Source organism: Geotrypetes seraphini, chromosome 2 (genome assembly GCF_902459505.1).
Source record: "Geotrypetes seraphini chromosome 2, aGeoSer1.1, whole genome shotgun sequence".
Lineage (NCBI taxonomy): Eukaryota > Metazoa > Chordata > Amphibia > Gymnophiona > Dermophiidae > Geotrypetes > Geotrypetes seraphini.
The window spans coordinates 143,771,715-143,795,268 of NC_047085.1; the positions used below are offsets into that span (position 1 = coordinate 143,771,715).

Here is a 23,554-nt window from a genome sequence, read left to right on the forward strand (position 1 = left end):
ACCCCTAGCTTACAGTATGGAGTGTTGATGTTATGAGTTTGGTAACTAACTATGAGTGTGGTAAGGCAGTGCATAACAGGGCATGGATGACACTGCATGATTAGAACATAAGAATAGACTTACTGGGTCAGACCAATGGTCCATCAAGCCCAGTAGCCCGTTCTCAAGGTGGCCAATCCGGGTCACTAATATTTGGCCAAAACCCAAGGAGTAGCAATAGTCCATGCTACCGATCCAGGGCAAGCAGAGGCTTCTCCCATTTCTTAGACTATGGATTTTTCCTCCAGGAATTTGTCCAAACCTTTCTTAAATCCAGTTATGCTATCCACTGTTACCACAATCTCTGGCAATGCGTTACAAAGCTTAGCTCCCTCCCTCCCATGTCCCAACACGCCCCTCTCTCTCCCTCCCTCCATTCTGTGCTCCAAGTATGTGCCTCCTTCCAGCGGGTGTTTATCTTCTTCTAGCCAGCTCCCTCCTCCTTCCAGCCGCAGTTATTTCTCTGCACAAAGCCATGGTCAGCAGCTTCTAAGTACGTTCCGGGACTGAGCAACATCGGAGGAAACTCCTCCCACATCAGAGAGAAGGCTTCCAGCTCAGTTGCAGGACACGCATAGGAGCTGTTGCCCGCGGCTTTATGCAAAGAGACAACTGTGGCTGGAAGGAGGAGGGAGTTGGGGCACAGAATGGAGGGAGGGAGAGAGGGGCATGTTGGAATTCGGAAGGAAGGGAGAAGGGCACATTGAGACTCGGGAGGGAGGGAGAGGGGTGCATTGGGACACCAAAGATAGAACAGGATCTCCATTCATATGTATGACTCTGACGTAAGTCGGATATTCGTAAAATGGGGACTGACTGTATTAGTGTTTGGGCCAGGCAGAGTGATCTAACTGGGCAGAAGCATCTCCTCAGTTAAATTGCTCTGAATATCCACCAGTTAATAAACACACACTGTATCTAGTTCTGGGGGCTATTATCTTAGAAAGAACATAGAGAGGTTAGAAGCAGTCTGTAGAGATAGGTAACCAAGATGGTGGGATTTGTATCAGAAGCTATATTATATGAGCTTCAGGACCTAAATATGTATAAAATAATTTTTAAATTACTAATAATTGATAAACAATATTCCAGAGGAGAGACAGCAGAGATATGATACAGACATTTAAATAAATGAAAGGCATTAGTGCAAAAGAAGCTAATCATATTCATTCGGAATGACTGACTTTTTGCAGTCCTATTTATGTGGTTAACCTGCCAGTTGTGAAAATTATTGCCTGAAAACAAATCTTCCTATGATGGCCAAATAAAAAAGGAAGTGATTTTTCAACTGTCATGGTTTTTGGAAGCGCAGTCTTTTGGATACTGGGTTATCGAGATTTAGACAGTCTCTACTTGTTGTCATATTGAATGAACTCATATATTAGAGATATGAGAATAGGAATGAAGGTTTTGCTGATATCAGTTGACTTACACGTAAGTGTGGCCTTTGATACAATCAGAAATACACAGAAATGCATTACTAATATTTGGATTTATTTACTGCCTTTTTGAAGGAATTCATTCAGTGCTGTGTAAAGCAAGAATAAGTCAAACATAAGCAACAGACAATTACAGCAGAAAAAAAATATTCAAATAACAATACAATATCCAACATTCTATTTACCCTTAGATCTCTCTAATACTCTTTTATCTACCAAACGTTATCTAAAACCCATAATTTCACCCTATTCTTATCTCCTAAAGACTTCCACTTCCCTTTGGTAACTCTTTACCCAATATATATTACCTTAAAAATTCTATGTCATCGCTTATTCTATTCCTTCAAATTTTGAATGTAATTTTGTTTTAGTTTGGATGTAATCCGCCTTGAACCGCAAGGTAATGGCGGAATAGAAATCACTAATGTAATGTAATGTAATACAAGGTATGGCAAAGTATGTCACATTACAATGGCAACTCAATACACAATAGATAGCAGAGGTTGCAAGCAAAGATGGATAGAGTAACAGGAGTAAGAAACTAGGGGAACTAATTTAAGGAAAGTTGCATATGTGGTCAGAATTTTGGTTGAAAATTATCTTAGCTAGGAAAGGAGTGGATAAACATGGCCTGCTATAGTAAATGCAGCCAGTGTCACTCCTTGTGTGTGTGACTAGCAAGAATGCTAATTCTTCCGTTGAAGGTCTGAATGGAAAGCCAAGCTTTCATCTGCTTCCTGAAATCTAGTGTTAAGTGAAACCTTTAAGAGAGTGCAATCTAGAGTGTAGGGCAGGAATCTCAAAGTCCCTCCTTGAGGCCCGCAATCCAGTCGGGTTTTCAGGATTTCCCCAATGAATATGCACTGAAAGCAGTGCATGCACATAGATCTCATACATATTAATTGGGGAAATCCTGAAAACCCGACTGGATTGCAGCCAAGAGGGACTTTGAGACCCCTGGTGTAGGGGCTACTCCAGAGAAGGTCATGCTGGTAGGTATCACAACATGCTATGTCCTTTGGAGAGGGTATGGTTAGGCTCCTTGGTAGGACCTTAGTGATCTTGGAGGTATGTAGAGAGAGATGCTTTTCTACTGTGGGTCGTTTCCTTTGTGGGCCTTGAAGATCAGACATAGTTTTAAATTTAACCCTGAATTGCACTGGTAGTCAGTGAAGTTTTTGCAAAAATAGTATGATGTGGTCACATTGCTTACAACCTTCTATTAGCCTTGCTTAGGGTTGCCAGATTTTCTAATCGAAAAATCCGGACCCCCCAGACCTGCCCCCAGGCCCACCCAGTTCTACCCATCCCCGCCCCGTAACACCCTAATCCCACCCCAGTCCCGCCCTAGCCCCACCCCCACTGCCTGGATAGAGGTCATTACAGTAATCCAGTCTTAATGTTATCATGGCATGCACAACTGAGACAAGACTTGTCTTCTCAATGTGAGGAGAGAAGCATCATAGTTGTTGCAAGTTTGCTTGGATTTGGGAGTTCAGAGTAAATGTTTGTATCTAACTGTATTCCAAGACTCCTAATTTATGATTTGAGGGGGAGTTTGTGTTTCCCAAAATAAATTTTGACGTCAGGTATGTGCCCACTTGTGTTAGGAATCCTTAGAAACTCGGTTTTATTTGGGTTCAGGCAAAGTTTATTGTTTTTAGCACATTCTTGAATTGATATTGGATAGGTAGTCAGTTTATTCAGAGCTGTGGGTAAGTCAGGTTCAATGGGTATGAGCAGCTGCATGTCATCCATGTAGATGTAGAACTGAATGTTCATCTACCGAATCAGCTTGGCTAGTGGCTTGAGGTAGATATTGAACAGAATAGATGACAATATTGATTCTTGTGGTATCCCACAGATCAGTGCCTATGGTGGTGATGAGGTACTGCCGAACAGTATGCAAGCAGGTTTGTTAAGGGCATAAATCAGGAATATTGGAGGTGATATAATGGATGAAAAAGATATTGAGGGGCATTTTTGGTATGACGTCTAAATCAGAGTTTAGATGTTTTGTGACAATGTCCAACATTTAGTAGAGAAAGTAATCATTTCTGAAGTAAAAACATGCCTATCTTTCTTTTTTGAAAATGACCATTCCTAGATGTGTTTGCCATCAGTGTATGTATCTATCTTTTTGAACCATTAAAAAAAAATGTCCAAGTGAAAAACAACAAAAAACAGCTATTATCAACATAATCAGTTACCATTATGTTGGAAATAGCTGTTTTTTTGTCATTTTTTATTTGGACATTTTTTTAATGGTTCAAAAAGACAGACACACTTATCCCTGATGCCTGCACTTATAAAGCAAGAGGACTAAAAAAAAAAAAAAATGTTTGAATAAGATAAGAGACAATATTGATCCATGTAAGATCCCACAGGAAATTGGTTGAATATCCAAAGAACCCTCTGGGGTAGCTACTGTAAAAGATCAGCTCTGAAGGAAGAAATAAAACCAGTTATGAACAGGGCTTGAAACACTTATAGCTGGGAGCTGAGATATTAAGAGAAAACGATCATTCACATCAAAGCAACGGAAAGTTCCAAAGAGACCCTTTTACAAAGCCATGATAGCGATGCTGCAGAGATAAATGTACCAACGCCCATTAAATTCCTTTGAGCTTTGGTGTGTTTACTGCGGCAGCATCACTACTGTGATGACAGAAAGTAAGCATAGACATTTATAAACATAGAAAAATGAACGCTGATGAAGACCATATGGCCTATCTAGTCTGCCTAACCATGCCATCTACTATCCCCTCCTCTCCCTTAGAGATCCAATGTACTTGTCCCAAGCTTTCCTGAATTCAGATACAGTTGTTGTCTCTACTACCCCATTGGGAGGCTATTCAAAGCATTCACCACCCTTTCTGTGAAAAAGTATTTTCTGAGGTTACTTCTGAATCTATCCCCTTTCACCTTCATCCTATGCCCCCTCATTCCAGAATTTCCTTTCAATTACAAAAGACTCACCTCATGCGCATTTATACCATGCAGGTATTTAAAAGTCTGTATCATATCTCCCTTCTCCTGACTTTCCTTCAAAGTATATGTATTAAGATCTTTAAATCTGTCTCCATACGCCTTATGGTGAAGACCACCAACCATTTTAGTAGCTTTCCTTTGGACTGACTCCATCCTGTTTATATATTTTTGAAGGTGCGGTCTCCAGAATTGTAAACAATATTCTAAATGAGATCTCACTAGAGTCTTATACAGGGGTATCAATACCTCCTTTTTCTTACTGGCCATTTCTTTCCCTATGCATCAAGTATCCTTCTAGCTTTCACAGTTAACTTTTCAACCTTTTGGCCACCTTAAGATCATCGCATACTATCACATTTGTCCCATTCTTCTTTCATGTACAAAAGTTCTTCATCCCCTAAACTGTACTGTTCCCTCGGGTTTTTGCAACCCAAATGTATGACCTTGCATTTTTTAGCATTAAATCTTAGCTGTTAAATTTTGGACCATTCGTCAAACTTCGCTAGGTCCATCCTCATGTTATCCACACCATCAGGGGTGTTTTTTTGCTGATTTTTGTATCATCTGCAAAGAGATAAATCTTATTAGACAGCCCTTCAAAAATATAGCATACAAATGTTAAAAAGAACTGGCCCATGAACTGAACCTTGAGGCACACCACTGGTAAAATCCCTTTCCTCAGAGCAATCTTCATTGACCACAATCCTCTGCTGCCTTCCACTCAACCAGTTCCTGACCCAGCCCATCACTTTGAGGCCCATCCCAAGGGCATGCCACTGTTTCCGAAATGCTCCCACCCTTGTCCTGGCAACCGATGATCATGCCTTTTTCAATGTCTGATAAATCGTGCTTTTTCCCCATGACAACCATGGTTGCTATATTGACAACTTACTAACATCACACCTTATATACCCAGGACATCTGCGTGCAACACGTGCATTCATTCATTGGCTGTGCGTCTCTGACATCAGAGGTGAGTGATGTTCATAATAATGTGACTTGACAGTGAATGTTTTCAAATACTTGAGAGACAAATAGGAGATTAGAAATAGGGCTCTAATTAGAAGAGACAGAAGGATCCATGAAAGGTTTTTTTCAGAACAGGATGCACAATACTGTTTTTAGGATATCAAGAACTGCCTTCAGTCAAACTAAGAGTAAAAAAATTATGAAGTATAGGTAACATACTCTGCTGCTGCCTGTGGCTTTGCGAAAAAAGAAGTGCAGCTGGAAAGGAGGAGGAGAAGACCCACTTGGATGTTTTAGAGCCAGCCAGAACACAGGTATACACTCTTGGGAGGGGGCATGAACTTGGGACACAGAAGGGAGGGAGGAAGAGAGGCACATTTTATCTGCCATCATTTACTATGTTACTATGTTACATTGGGTCACAGGAGGGAAGGAGAGGGGCACATTGAAATAAGTAAAGAAGGGAGCGTGAACTTGGGACAAATGAGGGCGAGGACATGAATTTGGGACATAGAATGGAGAGAGGGGACATGTTAGGATACAGAAGTGAGAGAGGGGGCACAAACTTGGGACAGACTGTTGTGGCACTGCCGGGCCCGTGGGTACGCTCAGCTCCGGTCAGCGCTCAGAACAGCCCGCGTCTCACGTGCTTCCAGAGAAGGCTGGAAGTCCTGCTGGTTCCTCAGTGCAACACAGAAGCACAAAACAGGTCAAAACAGTCAGTTTTATGTGAAAATAACGGCCCACTTTATTGTGGTTATCAATCCTGAACAGGTTCAGTCCATTCTTTTCATAAACACAAGAAAACATGGAAAAATAAAACTGAGTTGGAAAAACAAACAACTCACACCTTTCTTGCCAGTGTCTCAGGTAAGTAACCGAGTGCAGTCTTAATCGTTCTGCCTTTGCAAACAGGCAGTAACAAACTGTCACACTTCCTTTATCAATAAAGACAGTGTTGTGTCCAAGCCTAGATTGAAGCTGGCTTGGCCCCAGCCAACTTAACAGTAGTTGGTGGGGGAGGGGAGTAGCCGAATCCACTAATTATACTCTGTAAGAAACAGAATGCCACAAATGGCCCCACAAACCCAACCTAGGATATTGTGTGGATTCTTCCCCAAACTACTTCCTCAGGCACACAATCAAAAATTGTAGCTTTTCTTGCTTTCAAAAACAAAAACATAAATTAAACAGTCCAGCACAATTAAACCTAACAAAAAGGTTTCCAGTTCCAGGCACCTTTCAAGGAGCTCAGCACTGCTCCCTTACTGCTCACAGGTGCAAACAGGTTCCCCAGAAAGAAGCCAAAAGTTTGCTAGCATGAGCATACAAAAAAGGAAAAGAAAACCAGCAAAGGTACTTAGCTCTCTTCCATAGGGCAAGCCTCAGTATTCATGGCAGTTTCTAGACAGTCCATGGGTTCTGGTTCAGCTAGCTGGTTGCCTCAGGGACAGGGGCTGGATCCACCATCTCAACGTCCTGATAGTGGTGAGGCTCAGGAGAGCAATCCTGAAAGCCTCCTTCCTGGGCTGGCCCAGGGTAGACTGACTGCTTCCTCCTCAGAGCAGCCTCTAGTGCATTGAGGCGACCACGCCCTGTTCTCTGAGGGGGAGGGACAGCCTGCAGCTTCTGCCTAGCTTTCCTAGGACTTCTAATTAGCTCCTGCAGCTGGGAGTTAGCTGAGAGAGTAGGAGGATTCAGTGGCTGTTCCAGGCTGTTACCCTCATCGTCCTCACCTCCCCAGGGGTCTGTGAGCTGGGCTTTGAATGGGAATTCAGAATTTTCCCTACCACTGGTGTCTAGCCTGTCACAATGGTCAGCCCTCTTTAAAGTCAGCCTAGGGTTAGGCAAAGCCTTTTCTGCCACAAGCCGAGCCTTAGGGCTAGGGTTGTGACACTGGAAAAGAAGGATGGAGCACTAACTTGGTACACAGAAGTGAGGGAGGAACATGAACTTGGGACATAGAATGGAAGGATTGGGGAAAGAGATGCTGAGGTGGGGGAGGGAATAGAACAAGTGAATTGTTAAGCATGGGTGTGAGTGAGAGGGAAAGGAAGAAAGAGGAGAATTGTTGGACATGGTGATGGGAGAGGAGTGAGGCAGAGAGAGATAAAAGGGAGAAATGTTGGATGTGGTGGTGGAGAGGAAACAGTGGGACAGATGGAAATGGATGCAAGAGGGAGAAGTGGATGTTGTGGTGGAGAGAAAACAGTGGGACAGATGGAAATGAATGCAAGAGGGAGGAATGTTGGACATGGTGGTGGAGGGAATGGAGGAAGAGATGTGGCATGGAGCTGGAGAGGGATGATAGAAGCAGAAATGTTAGACATGGGGCTGGTGGGCAGGGGCAAAAGATGCTGCACACAATCTGGGGGATAAGAGAGGGAGAAATATTGGATGGGGCAGTAGAGGGGTGTGAGAGAGGCACCCTGGATCCCTCTCTCTCTTTCCCCACTCCCTTTGCAGCAAGGGAGGGAATGAGAGAGAGATATGGTGAACAGTGAGATAGAGGAAGATGTTGCACATGGGGGTGGAGGAGAGAGGAAGAAATGCTGTGCAGTGGTGAGGGAGGGGAAAAATAGTGCACTTTGTGTAGTTTAATTTTGTGATTATCGTTGTGTATTATTAATAAGATTATATTTTGTGTATATGAAAAATAAATGGAAGTAATGGTGTTTACAATTAGTACTATTATTATGTGGGTGAGGTCTGGGGAGGAGCTTGGGCAGGTCTGGGGCGGGGTTTAGGACAGAGCTTTTGGATCCCCCCAAACAAAAAAGCATTCTACTGCCTATGCTTAGATCATTGTGCACTGACTTGATGAAAAGAGCTTAGCCTTCGGGAAGTTAGTTAAAATACATTGTTAGTCTGATGAAGAGGTCCCCATCTACTGTTGACCTTCATTTTTACATTTTACTTCATGAAGCAGAGTCATGAGGGACTAATCTGGTGACTGGAGATCACAATACCACTATTCCTTTTTGTTTTTGGTAGAGCTTAACTACAGAACAGAGGAAAGAGAGAGCATGAGGCAAGCAGATATAATTCCAGACCAGCATGTGCAATTAGATCTGCTTAAAACAGTTGTTGTCTACCTCCGCACCTTCGGGAAGAGACACCTATTGACAAATTCAAAGTAAATCTAAAAACCTTCCTATTTAAGGATGCTTATGATAAGTAATTCTTTAATTTTCTAGAAGAAGGAAGAGCATATTCCCTACTTATTGTATTGACCTTAATTGTTTCATTGCGTGATTCATGACTATTATTGTCAAATTTATGTCTCCCCAATGATTTTATCTAATTATAATTTTATATACCACTTAGACAACTTTTTAAGCAGTATATCAAATTTTAAATAAAACTCGGAATTGGAAAAAATCAAAAACAAAAATCTTCAGTGCCCGGTGCCCAGAGCCCCAGGCAATGAAACAAAGGAAGGTCCCCCTGCAATGTTGCATTCAGTCTGGCTAATCTAAAATTAAGTATCTAAAATTAAGGCTCCTTTTACTAAGGGGTCCTTTTATCAAGCTGCAGTAGGGGTTTAACACATGTAATACCGCGTGTTAAACCGCCTGCCGCGCTAGCCGCTAACGCCTGTATTGAGCAGGCATTAGTTTTTTAGCTGGCTGCAGGGGTTAGCGCGTGATGAAATGTCCGATGCGCTAATCCCACTAGCACGGCTTAATAAAAGGACCCCTAAGGTGCGCTAGCGCTTTTAGCGCACGCAGAATATTACCGTGCGCTACGCGACTAGAACTAATACCAGCTCAATGCTGGCGATAGCATATAGCGCACACGACAATGTAGCACATGCTATTCTGCACGTTAATGCCCTAACGCAGCTTTGTGAAAGGAGCCCTTAGATCTGATTCCCTAGATTTGCTCTCTCCCAACACATATTCCCCTCTAAATTCTCTCTATTACATACTGTCTCCGTGAAATTTTTAAAAAAATGATTCCCCTTATTTTCTAACTTGTTTATCTAAGAGTATTTGTTTGTGTTCCATCCTTGCTTACACCCTATGCTGTCTAGTACAAATTATTTTTTGTGTGTATTGTGTTAACTTTGCAAGTAGCATACTATGCCATACTATGCACTGTTATGTGAATATTTTTACTGCTTTAACTGTCTATTGCCTATGTTCGACTTTCTTGCTGTACACCATCTTGGATGAATTTCTTCAAAAAGATGGCAAATAAATCCTATGTTAGCCAGTCTCCTCCCATCATCCTGTCCCCTATCTCTCCAAGTCAGATCACTCCACTGAACAAGGACGTACGCTGGTAGGGCTAGTCTCAGTTAGGGTGGTGGTCTTTGCTCAAAAGGGCCGCCGCGTGAGCGGACTGCTGGGCATGATGGACCACTGGTGTGATCCAGCAGCGGCAGCTCTTATGTTCTTGTTAATGCTCCCTCACGTTCCACAGAGTCTTGCAGTTGAAGTCACCTGTGGGACAGCTGCTTTGTTGCCTTCCAGTATCATGTGGCTTTATGGTCATTTGAGCAACACAGTGTCCAAATTCCTTCATAGTCTTTTGCAAAGAAACATAGGTATTTGAACACTACAAGGTTACACTACAAGGTTCAAATTCACCGAAAGCCACACAGTTTCAAAACAATTGTTCTGGAGTTCATCTATGCTGGAGATTTAATTTATGCAGAAAAGAGATGTTCTTAGCTTCCCTGGAGGATGAAGAATAGGGATTCTGTTTCAGTATGTGCCTTGGTCTGTCAGGTTACAGAGTTGCCTCTTCCTGTTTTTGGAGCTCCTGGATTGCACATATTGATTTGTATTTACCATGGCTGAAGTGCCAGCTTTTGCACTACTGTTGCTCATTATAAATACAAATGAAAAAAAAGTAATTCCTTGTTTGCTATAATTGCAAAATACTGTACCTACAGAGTGAAAACAATCACAAGTGATGATGTACAGATGTTTTTTCTTCATTCCAGTAATATGCGCACTGGTTCCAGCTTTTGCTTAACTAACTGTAAACATCTTGAACTTGTAACTGGAGTCAGACCTGATGACATAAGGTTATTTTCAATTGCAGCATTTTCCTCTTTAAAAAATGGACGGTGTTCAAAGACTAACCAAGCTAAAATGGCAACAGCTGCTCAGCTTCTAGTTTGCTTCTGAGGCTCATGTCTTCAGAGCCAGCACCAGTACTTTTTTCAGACTGGAAATGAAAACTACTCAGGAAGGAAAACAGCAACAAAAAGGAGGCACTCTATAGCTCTATTACATATTCTTCTCTTTATACTGACCTTACCTAATCTTTCTCGCCACCCCAAACCACTGCATTCCTCAAATCCACATTGTCCACTTTTGGAATTCACCACCTCACCATCCCTTCTGTTGCCCACCTTCTTCACAGGCTTCAACAGTTTCCCCCCATCATTCAACCCTCCCCTTCTTGTCTGACTGCATCTCCATCATCACACCTCTCCTACTCTTTTCCGTACTCTTTTGCTCCTCCTTTTGCTCACTGCTGGGGACATCAACCCCAATCCTGGCCCTCCTAATCAGGTCTCACCTTACTCATGCAGATCACACCACAACTTCTCCAGTCTTACTTCTATTCCTCTCCTCTCCCCTTCTTCTCTACCTTTCTCATGTGCCCTGTGGAATGCCCGCTCTATCTCCAACAAGCTCGCTTACATCCACAATCTCTTTTACTCTCATTCTTTCCATCTGCTTGCACTAATTGAAGCCTGGCTCTGCCCTGAAGACTCTGTTTCAGTTGGTCACGGAGGAGAAGTTGGGCTGTTACTCTCATTTTCTTGTAGATTTTAACCTCTTTTTCTACTCCAGTCTCAATGTTTCTCCTTTGAAATTCACTCCATTCATCTATTCTCCCCTTCCTTTCCAAGTAGCAGTCATTTATTGACCCCTTGACAAACCCATATCTTCTTTCCTCACTGACCTTGACTCAGCTTAAACCTTCATCTCCTTCCCTCATCTTTGGTGATTTTTAACATTCATGCTGAGGACACCACTGACTCCTATACCTCAACATTTCTTGCTCTAATATCTTTATTCAGTCTTCAGCTGTGCTCCAAGTTTCAAGTTTTATTAATTCTTGATGAATCGCCTATTTATTTTCCTAAGCGATGTACAATACAAATTTAAAAAGTAACAAGTAATACAATAATAAATAAATAACAAACTACAAAAAAGACAATACACGAATAGGGAGGAAAGAAGGAAGAAGTTACAATTTCTTTTCAAAAGTTAAGGAACATATAATGGAAAATAACATAAGGGAAATAGGACTTTAAAATAGCAAGTTAAAAAGAAGTTTTGGTTAAAAAAATCATAGATTAAAAGCATCTTTGAAGAGATAAGTTTTTAGGGATTTTTTAAAAGAGGCAAGATCTTTATCATTTCTAATATATTGAGGAATGGAGTTCCATAAAAGAGGTGCTGTGACCGAGAACATATCCTGTCTTCTGGTCCCGATTATTTTCAAAGATGGCACTGTTAATAGATTGCTGGCTGTAATCAAGAGTAAAACTGGAGCAGAGGAGAAGTTTTACTCTTGATTACAGCCAGCAAAAGGGGGTTCTCTGAGGAAGCCACTGGCGAAACGTGTCAGGACCCGCTGGAGTGAAATAACTTCCTTTCTCCTTTATTTAAGTCAAGTTAAGTTAAAACTCTTTTTGTTAATTTATGAGCTTTATTTAGAACTTTTTTGGAGTTTGTTCTACACTTGGAGTTCTACTTTTGGAGTTTGTTGAGTTCTACACTTTGGGAACTTTAGTGTTATATTTTTACCCAGTAGTTTAGTTGGGTATGGTAGAATACTGCCATGATAAGGTTCACAAGATCAACCTTGAGTTCTTGACTAAATTGCCTCTGCCTTTCCCATCCACCCTTCAATCCTCTGTCGACCCCTGATGATAAAAGAGATGGAACTCCTCTCATATGAGGAAAGACTATAAAGGTTAGAACTCTTTAGCTTGGAAAACAGATAGCTGAGGGGGAGATATGAATGGAGTCTACAAAATCATGAGTGAAGTAGAACTGGTACAAGTGGATCGATTTTTCACTCTGTCAAAAATTACAAAGACTAGGAGACACTCAATGAAGATACATGGAAATACTTTTAAAACCAATAGGTGGAAATATTTTTTCACTCAGAGAATAGTTAAGATCTGGAACACATTTCCAGAGGCTGTGGTAATAGCAGATAGCGCAGCTAGTTTTAAGTAAGATTGAGACAATTTCCTGGAAGAAAAGTCCATAGTCTGTTATTGAGACAGACATGGAGGAAACCACTGCTTACCCTGGATTGGTAGCATGGAATATTGCTAATCTTTGGGTTTTTGCCTGGATTGGACATCGTGAGAATGGGCTACTAGGCTAGATGGACCATTGGTCTAACCCAGTAAGGCTATTCTTATGTGGGTATGGAGGGAGATAGACATAGGCTGGGGAATGAAGGGTGGGAAGGGAAGTGAAGGAGAGATGTTAGCCTACATTGGGCTCAGGCCTGCCCCAAATTGGCTGTCTGGCTAAGCCACTATTGCAGCTTCTTGTGACTATAGGCAAGTTACCTAACACTTCATTGCCCAGGTACAAAATAAGTACCTGTCTAAACTATGTAAACCGCTTTGATTGTAATCACACAGAAAAAGCGATATATCAAGAGGCAGAAATAAGTGGAGGACAAAAACTATACCAGCATACTGATGGCATCATGCTAACTAGTGGATGTGGGACTGATTGAAGTTTCTAGAATTCTGTGGATTACAGGACCGGAGGCAACATGGGTTCACTAGGTCTTGTCAGACAAATATGATCAATTTTTTTTAACTGGGTGACCAGAGAATTTGATAGAGGGAGTGCGCTAGATGTGGTGTATTTAGATTTTAGCCAAGCCTTTGAGAGTGTTTCACAGAGACGTCTAATAAATAAACTGAGTGCCCTTGGGATGGATCCTAAAGTAATGGGCTGAACTGGTTGAGTGAAAGGTGACAGAGGATAGTGATCAATAGAGATTGCTTTGAGGAAAGAGATGTTACCTGTGGTGTGCCTCAAGGTTCTGTTCTTGGGCCTGTTCTTTTTAACATTTTTATAAACGATATTGCTGCAGGGCTGTCAGGTAAGATTTGCTTCTTTGTGGATGATACCAAAATATGCAATAGAATAGATACCCAGGATGATGTGAATAACATGAAGAAGGACATGGTGAAGCTTGAAGAATTGTCTGAAATTTGGCAGCTAAATTTAATGCTAAGAAATGTAAGGTCATGCATTTGGACTTCAAAAACCTGAGGAAACAGTACAGTTTAGGGGGTGAAGAACTTATGTGTATGACAGAGGAGTGGGACTTGGGTGTAATAAACTTAAGGTGGCCAAACAGGTTGAAAAGGTGACAGCGAAAGCTAGAAGGATGCTAGGGTGCATAGGGAGAGGTATGGCCAGTAGGAAAAAGGAAGTATTGCTGTCCCTGTATAAGACTTTGGTGAGACCTTATTTAGAATATAGTTACAATTCTGGAGGCCGCACCTTCAAAAAGATATAAAAAGGATGGAGTCTGTGTGGAGGAAGGCTACTAAAATGGTGCGTGGTCTTCATCATAAGGCATATGGGGACAGACTTAAAGATCTCAGTTTTTATACTTTGGAGGAAAGGCGGGAGAGAATAGATATGATAGAGACATTTAAGAACATAAAAATAGCCTTACCGGGTCAGACCAATGGTCCATCAAGCCCAGTAGCCTGTTCTCACGGTGGCCAATCCAGGTCGTTAGTACCTGGCCAAAACCCAAGGAGTAGCAATATTCCATGCTACCAATCCAGGGCAAGCAGTGGCTTCCCCAATGTCATTCTCAATAACAGACTATGGACTTTTCCTCCAGGAACTTGTCCAAACCTTAAAACTAGCTACGCTATCCGCACTTACCACATCCTCTGGCAATGCATTCCAGAGCTTAACTATTCTCTGAGTGGAAAAAAATTTCCTCCTATTGATTTTAAAAGTATTTCCCTGTAACTTCATTGAGTGTCCCCTAGTCTTTGTAATTTTTGACGGAGTGAAAAATTGATACACTTGAATCCGTTCTACTCCAGTCAGGATTTTGTAGACTTAAATCATATCTCCCCTCCAAGCTGAAGAGTCCTAACCGTTTTAGCCTTTCCTCATACGAGAGGAGTTCCATCCCCTTTACCATCTTGGTTACTCTTCTTTGAACCTTTTCTAGTGCCACTATATCTTTCTTGAGATAAGGAGACCAGAATTGAATGTAATACTCCAGATGAGGTCACACCATGGAATGATACAGGGGCATTATAACATTTTTAGTCTTGTTAACCATCCCTTTTAAATAATTCCTAGCATCCTGTTTGCTTTTTTGTCTGCCACCGCACACTGGGCAGAAGGTTTCATTGTATTGTCTACAATGATACCCAGATCATTTTCTTGGGCGCTAATCCCCAAGATGGACCCTAGCATCCGGTAACTGTGATTCAGGTTATTCTTCCCAATGTGCATCACTTTGCATTTGTCCACATTAAATTTCATCTACCATTTGGAGACCCAGTCTTCCAATTTCCTAAGATCCACCTGCAATTTTTCACAATCCGCATGCGTTTTAACAACTTTGAACAGTTTAGTGTCATCTGCAAATTTAATCACTTCACTCGTCGTTTCAATTTCCAGATCATTTATAAATAAGTTAAATAGCACCGGTCCTAGTACAGACCCCTGCGACACTTCACTGTTTACTCTCCTCCAATGAGAAAAATGACCATTTAACCCTACCCTCTGTTTTCTATCCGATAGCCAATTCCGAATCCACAACTGAACTTTGCCACCTATGCCATGACACTTTAATTTTCTCAGGAGTCTCTCATGAGGAACTTTATCAAAAGCTTTCTGAAAATCTAAATACACTATATCAACCAACTCACCTTTATCCACATGTTTATTCACACCTTCAAAGAAGTCAAGCAAATTGGTGAGGCAAGATCTCCCTCGGCTGTACCCATGCTGACTCCGTCTCATTAAATCATGTTTGTCTAGGTGTTCCACTATTTTATTTTTTATAATTGTTTCTACCATTTTGCCCGACACTGAAGTGAGGCTTACCAGTCTGTAATTTCTCGGATATCCCCTGGAACTCTTTTTAAAAATCAGCGTAACATTGGCCACCCTCCAATCTTCAGGTACTACAGACGATTTTAGCAACAGGTTACAGATCACTTGAGGAAGAATCAGGAGTAAGACTTTCATGAAAATGTAGGTGAAGACCCCTATGATACCCCCAGAGGATATTTTTAAGAGAGACATTTTGCTATTGAATGCAGGTTTCTGAATAATGAAAGAAACATATCTCTCCCTGTCAGCAGAAACAATATACTTATGTGAGAAGTTCATCTTTGCTATAGTAGCTAGAGAATATTTGCTGACTGTAACAGCATTGGATATTTCAGGATTTTCCAAGAAGACCAACCCAAACAAGATGTTCTACCAACAGTTATCTGCACTGCTGACAAAGCGACAATGAAGCTCAGGAAGGAGGGGGCCTATTCTCAGAAATTATTGAACTTAGTATTAAGAATGCATTGTCAGGGGAAATAGAGAGGTCAAATTTGACACTAGGTGATATCATGCTTCAATATGGCTCCGTGATAAGTATGTAGACTATACAATCAATAGATATGATAGATGTGTCAACCCAATAGAAATTGAGTATGTAATCTGTAACTAGGTAGTACTCTAGGCTACTGAACTAAAGTATATAAATAGTATATCAGATAGCTTAAGCTTCAGGATGGATCCATATCAGAAGCTGGCTACTCTGTATGTTATCCATTGGCTCAATCTGCTGTTGTTCCATGTAAGCTGACTTTTGTCTATTACTAATAAACTTATGTTATATACAGCAATTGGGTTGTCATAGCGAGGTCATATTCTGAAAAGGTTAGCAGCGCCTTTTCACACTAACAGCAGGTCAGCAATTTCATGTTTGAGTTCTTTTAGTACCCTGGGATATATACCATCCGATCCTGGTGATTTATCACTTTTTAACTTATCGATTTGGCTTAGTACATCTTCCAGATTCACTGAGATTTCTTTCAGTTCCTCTGCATCATCACCCTTGAAAAACATTTCCGGTTCAGGTACATCTCTTATATCTTCTTCCGTAAAGACTGAAGCAAAGAATGCATTCAATCTTTCCACTATGGCCTTATCCTCCCTGAGTGCTTACATGAAGTAAATGCCCATGAGTCAAGTCCCTTTCATTTGAAAGGAAGCTCTGGAATGAGAGTGCATAGAATGAATTTAAGAGGTGATAAGCTCCGGAGTAATCTAAGGAAATACTTTTTTATAGAAAGGGTGGTAGATGCATGGAACAGTCTTCCAGAAGAGGTGGTGGAGACAGAGACTGTGTCTGAATTCAAGAGGGCCTGGGATAGGCACATGAGATCTCTCGGAGAGAAAAATAGATAATGGTTACTGTGAGTGGGCAGACTAGATGGGCCATTTGGCCTTTATCTGCCATCATGTTTCTATGCTTTTATGAGTATGTGAAGGCAGTTAGGGCCAGCCTAGGGACAAAGGGAAGTGAATGAGTGCTGGGGCTGGTGGAAAAAGGAAGGAGAGGATTTCTAGAATCAAGAAGGGGAGGCAGATTGGTAGTTAGTGCAGAAAACATACAATAAAAGACAATTTCTCTAACAGATGTTTGCCCCAGGCCCTTAAGTATTTAAAGAGGCCTTATCTGCTCAGCAAAATGTCATCAACAGGAAGAACAAAGTCAACCTTGAATAGTTCATTTTTGGTAGGCATTACTGGTGAGCAGTTAAAGGGAAGATGTGATGTTATTGCCATTCAGTAAACATCAAAAGTAAAAAACATAACCTGAGATATGTCAGAACTGGGCAATGATCTAATTTTGTTGTAATATACAAGTAGTGGATTCCTGGATTTTGCTATGCAGGGAACTTCCATAATACAATATAATTATTAAGAATGAGCCAGTCAGACCTCGGACTTTAATTTGCTACTAATAAATGACAGTATAAACCTCTGTTTACTGGGGTATTTGTACAGGCTCACAAACCATAGGGTCAGTTGAAAGTCAGACAATAAAAAAACCTGCCCTCTCTCAAAGGAGTCCAAAATTGTATTCTGTACAGTCTGGCACATGACTATAATTGCTATGGAATATGGACCACAAATCACATGTTTTTTAGGTAATAAAATGTAACTATTTATTTTGTTTGTACTGAAAGACAAGTAGCAGCACTTGTTAGGCTGCTCTGGACCACAGTGCATGGGCTGAGTAGGAAATACATGGATTGTGAGGAAAAGCTGATATCACCTTGCATGTTCTAAGCATCTTTAACTTGGGTTCTGGGGTAGAATAAAAAGGAAACAATCTACAACACATTTGAAACATTCCAAAGGCTAACTCAACTAATATCCAGCTTGGCATTTTGCTCTGTTCATTTTTAGTGTTTTGTTTCTCGCTGCTCCACTCATTTCTCTTTTCTGCTTTCCCACTTTCACCTCAGAATCCAACAACACATACCCTCAGATTCTGTATAGGCCGTCCAAAGTTTGGTGTGCAATTTTGGGCATGGATTGCAGATCTGCTTGTAAAGTAATTGACTAAGGCCAGCTTTTATCAAGCTGCGCTAGAGGTTTTTAGCGTGGGCCAGTGCGGTAAATGCTCCGACGCTCATAAAATTCCTGTGAGCGTCAGGGCACTTACCTCACTGACCCGCACTAAAAACTTCTAGCGCAGCTTGATAAAAGAGGGGGTAAATTGGTGAGAACCATTAATAACTGACCTTTAGAATTGATAATTAGCACCAATTACTGGTTACGAGCAGATGCAAATCAAATTCATCTCACCCACAACTCCAAAGGTGGCATGGCCAAGGAAGGGGCATTCCCAAGATTTAAGCCTGGAATTATAGAATTACCTTCATTTATCTGCCTGACAGTATTTAGGCATGAGCATTTACATAAGCTTTTGGCAGGTATAAGTGCTCAGCCTACAGCTAGAAGTGAAAATGACTTAAGCTAGTATTCTATGAAGACAATTCTGTGCAGAACTGCCTTTGTAGAATTCTTGCTTAGAGTGCATCATCTTTGGGGTGCCCTTTACCAAATCTAGTGCAGGATAAGTCACATACAGTGCCACATCTTTGGAGAAGAAATGGGTATTTCCCTTTCAGATGTAGGAGTGCAGGATGGTCTCATCTCGGCCATTAAAGGGACAATTTTGCAAAGGATTTTTCTGCTTGTAAAGCGTATTTTATATAGGGGAAAGAGCTATTAGAAAACTATACATCTGAATATGAATTCATAAGTCTGTGCCATTGAAATAGCATGCATTTATATAGGTGCCTTGCATATGTATTCCTCGGGGTAGTTGGATGAAGCAGAGGTAATATTGCAACATATAGGTGTGTTTCTTAAAATATGCGAGCACACTCACAGAGTGCATACACACATTTACACTTTCTTAGGAGGAAGTTTAGTTTTATGTGAGTATATTTGCGCACTACTAGGGGTCATTTTAAGATTCTATTTTACAAAAGCACCTAGGTGCCTATGTTACCTTTACAAAATAGGCACTTTTTTGGACTTGTCATATAGGCATTCCCATATAAAATTTACCCCCATTTGTATTACTTTGGCATCATGTATAAAATTGTTGTGCCAATAAAGTTATCTGAATCTATGATGGACAGGCATGTATACATATCAAAAACAGTGTCTTAGCAGAACCAGGGTGTACAGAGCAGTACATGCAGCATTTGACCAAGACAATACCTTCAAACATTGACACAAATGTACAAAGATGCTTCTTACAAAGTTTCAAGTGCTAGCAGGGCCGGCCCACATAGGACAACATAATTTTGGGGCAGCACCAATGTGGCAATTGCAGTGTCTAGGGGTAGGATGCTCAAAGCCCCCAAGCTGGCCATGATTAGTCTTCTACAAACACACTGACAGCTGCACCAGGGCAACCCTGGAGAGGGTAGGAAAGGAAGGAACACTTCTGAACACCATGTGAAGGGGAGTGAGATAGGAAAGAGATGCTGAACACGTCAGCAAGAGTGAGATGTTGAACCCATGCATCAGGGAAGGGAGAGGAACGGAAGCAGGTGAACATGGGAGGGGAGAGCAGAGAAAAGGAGATGGGGAAGGGAGTTAGAGAAAGAGATAGATGCTGGACATCATAGGGGGAGATAGGAAAGAAGGAAGTTGTTGGACTTTGGAAAAGCAGTATGGAAGAGAATAGGAGCTGCTGAACATGGAAGCAGAGAGCCTTTGGTCACCCCTAAACAGGGGAGCGGGCACTTACCGTAGCTGTCATATATCCTTGAGCCAGCCCTGACTGCTAGTCACCCAATGAAAAGTAGTTTAAAATCAACCCCTTCTCTCCCCTAATACTATTACACTAATTGCATTAAAAAAGTGTCTGCAGAAGATGTAAAATCCCATCAGACTCATCCAGAGAATTACTGAAAAATTTTCAAACTTTGCTGATTAAGTTTAAATCTGATAACAAAATGGAAGATAATGAGAGGCTGCTTTAGTAAGGCATGCTAAAAATTGGTCACAATAGGGTGCACTATTAACTCAACTGACAACATTGTGACTAAATGAATGGGCTTCATTTTCTAAAGTACATACATGACAGATATTAACATGACTGTGCACTTCAGTAAGTCAGTTTCCAATTTGGATAAAGTTACAGTCATGTTACAGTTTTATGCACACCAGCACAACTCTGTGGTAAAGAGCCGGCCAGGGCAGCCTCTTTGGGCTGTGAGAATAAAAAGGCTGTATGCCCCTAATAGTCAGAGTTTTGCTAATTAGTGTACAGTATCCCCCAAAGTTGTGTGCGTACATTGATGCATGTGGCCAATGTACTTGCATAATTTAATTGATTACATGGTCTAATCGGAGCCAACAATTGGCAATCAACACCTCATAACTGATGCTAATTGGGGCTAATTAAAAGTTAAACACACAGCTTGGAAAGTGTGATTCTATAAAAAGTGTGCACCAATAAAGTGTATGACCAGGAACAGATTGGGGGTGCTTTTAAAAGTTATGCATGTTGTTATATATGCCCAATCCATGCAAAACTCAGATGTAGGCATTTAGGCCCATATTATTTAAATGGTGCCTTGCCTAAGTTATGTGAAAAAATGCTGTTTAAATTCTACTTAAAAAAAATTTCAAGGTGCCTACCAGCGCCTAAAAAAAGGGTGCCAGAATTGCACTTCTGGAGGTGCCCACCAGTGTCTAATGCCACTGTAGGCATGTCTAATGCCTGGAAGAGGTGTTAGGCCCCATTAGGTGCCTCTGGAGGCATGATTCATGTCAAAGATAGGTGCCGGAAATGTAGGCTTTAAAAACCCTGGCCTACATTTCCGGCACCTATCTTTGTTGGAGGCGTGATCCTCTAAATGGCATCATCATGTGATTGACACGAGATTGTCAGCCACTTTTAAGGTGGCCACTGACATCGGCACTGTTTAGGGAATCTGGTCTTAGTTTCGGTTTTAACTAGCTTCAATTCCTGTGCTTGTTTTGCCTCACACAGGCACAAAGCACAATTCTATAAAAGGTACGTGCACCTTGTAGAATCATGCTAAGCGCCATTCTAGTCCGCACCATCTAAATAATATGGCCCTATGTGTATACTGTTGTCTTTAGTCTCTGTGTACAGGTATAGCTGATGAATGGAAACTGTAAAAAGCAAATATTTTGTACAAAAATATGTTTTAAAAGCTCTTAAAAGTATATTCTATATTGTCAATAAGAACTGGACTATATATATAAATATATATATATATACACACATATTATATATCTGTATAATTTTACTGTATTTGAAATTTTAGCAAAAGAGAATGTATTGTTTACAAGATAGTTCAATTAATTTTTCCTATAGCTGACTGATCAATTGTTTTAGATTAAAATAATCCATAATTCTCAATGCAGGTATTGTCTATTTGCATATTTGTTGGTTTTTAAAAGGATGCCACTGACACGGTCCAGTTGTAGCTTTCTCATTTCCAATCAAATGAGCTCATTAAGAGAGTCTGAAGCTCCATAGATCTAGTGTCACTCGAGTAACAGTGAGAAGTCTCAACATGGAGGTTTTTTTTCAGTGAACTGTTTTTTCAGTGCTTCCATTTGTCATTAGGTAGGAAGATGGTCTGTCCTGGAGATCTCTTTTTCAAAGGAACTGCCAAAAAGGTTTCCAATGCCTGCACATCTTGGTTGGTTCATACTCTATTACAATCCAGGCAACTCTGTTGCTGCATAGAAAAAAATAAAGAGCAGCTATATATATTATCAAAACAAAAAGTGATGTCATTAACCCTCTGATTCTGATTCTGATTAGCAACATTGGGTGCTAATTCAAGAAGTGTATTCAATTAAATTGGCTAAGGAGCTATTTAGGGCCAGATTCTTTAAATGGCACCTAATTTAGTAGGTGCTTAGAAAAACAGCACTTACTGCATGTCAATAAAAGTTAGGCACCATTTACAGAATCACACCTACTGGTGCCTAAACTGACTTAGACACCTGTAGGCATCAAAATCCTAGGTGCTGGCATCTTAAGCCAGGGTTTTCTTGGCCTAGTATACCAGCACCTGAGGATGTGGCACTATGGCTTAAATAAGCAGGGAATAGCAAACCTTTCAAGGCCTGGGGAGTATACAGGGAGCAAATTGATGGTATATGTAAACAAAAGAAAGGAGAGAATATATTTTTATATGCAAGAAGGCATATAGCTAGCAAATGGTCAGGAAAACAGTGAATGAGCATTGAGGGTAAGAAAAATAGGAAACCAAAAGATTCCTGGCCCCCCTTCAATTCTTGCTTTTGCTCTAGGCACTTTAGCTGAGCACATGCATCCTGCCTTTGTTCTCTGTTGCTTTCTCCTTTTGTTTACATAACTGTTTAGCTAGAACTTAGAGTTAAAAGCTTTGTTTAATCAATTTCTCTTTTTATAATAGGTGTATAAAATTGTATTATGTTTGGTATAGTATGTATGTTTGGGATTCCAAAAATGCATGTGTGTTTGTGTGTATAGCATTAAAATAGGAATATATACAGTATGTTGCTGTTTTTAAATTTTACAATGGTATATGAACAAACCAGTTTGATAGAGGTCTCTCTGACCTTTGTTACAAAGGCAAGATTTTTGGCCTCTCGCAAGGAGCCCTGCTTTCTATGCTGAAATGATATTTTATAGAATAAATAGTAAAGGATACCTTATATGGAATTAAAATGCCTTGACCAATTGTGTGACACTTGGGAAATGATGTCACACAGTCATTTAATAGTATATAAGAAAGTGGATTTGAAATGTTTTGAGAATTCTGAACAGATAGACTGCATTTGTAATTAATTGGCTTTTAATAGATATTGAACAATTAGTTTCAATTGGAAATACATTTGTACAAATTCTTGAGTTGGGGTATTGTGGTGGTCAGGGGGTTTCAGCTTCCCCTTGCTCAAGTGGTGCCCCATATGATAATCCTTTCTGTTTTACTCCCTGGTCATCCAAAGAAAAATGCTCCTCTTGTTTCTGAAGGGGAATGTTTGGTATGATCTTTCTACCCTCTTATGGGTAGGTCGTCAAACACAAATTGTACAGACATTATCTACACTGACTGAAATCATGGGCAATGAAACTGCTGCAAATATTAAATCTCTTTCATCAGAATTATGACAGACCTGTATTGTAGATCTTCAAAATCATATTGCTCTTGATTACCTCCTTGCTTCCCGGGGGAGGGGACGGAGGGGGGTACACGTGCCATCATTAGACAAGAGTGTTGTACGTATATCCCTGATTCTTTTTCTGGCAAGGCCACATAACCTCTCTAGAAAAAGCCTTACAGAATTGGGAATAAAGAGGACGAAAGATGGTTTGATTGGCTTACCTCCTGGATGCCAAGCATACCATGGGTGAGGGTCCTATTGGGTGCCTTGATAGGATCAGTAGTTGTTTTCCTGGTTGTCTGCTGTAGTTTGTCTTGTTTAATTGGCATATGAAAAACATGTTTACAGAAAATGACCACAAACCTCACACTGATCCAGATGATAGGTTCTGCT

At 40.8% G+C, this 23,554-nt stretch overlaps 1 protein-coding gene across 1 annotated transcript in view; it reads right to left on the reverse strand.

The window, feature by feature from the left end:
* Nucleotides 1-21,505: 21,505 nt before the first annotated feature.
* The window catches only part of COLEC12 (collectin subfamily member 12), a 303,430-nt gene continuing 301,381 nt past the window's right edge, over nt 21,506-23,554 (reverse strand). The window contains exon 10 of the mRNA XM_033935217.1: nt 21,506-21,744. Coding sequence (XP_033791108.1) covers nt 21,722-21,744 — 23 coding nt within the window. The 3' untranslated portion in view covers nt 21,506-21,721. The remainder of the gene's footprint in view (nt 21,745-23,554) is intronic.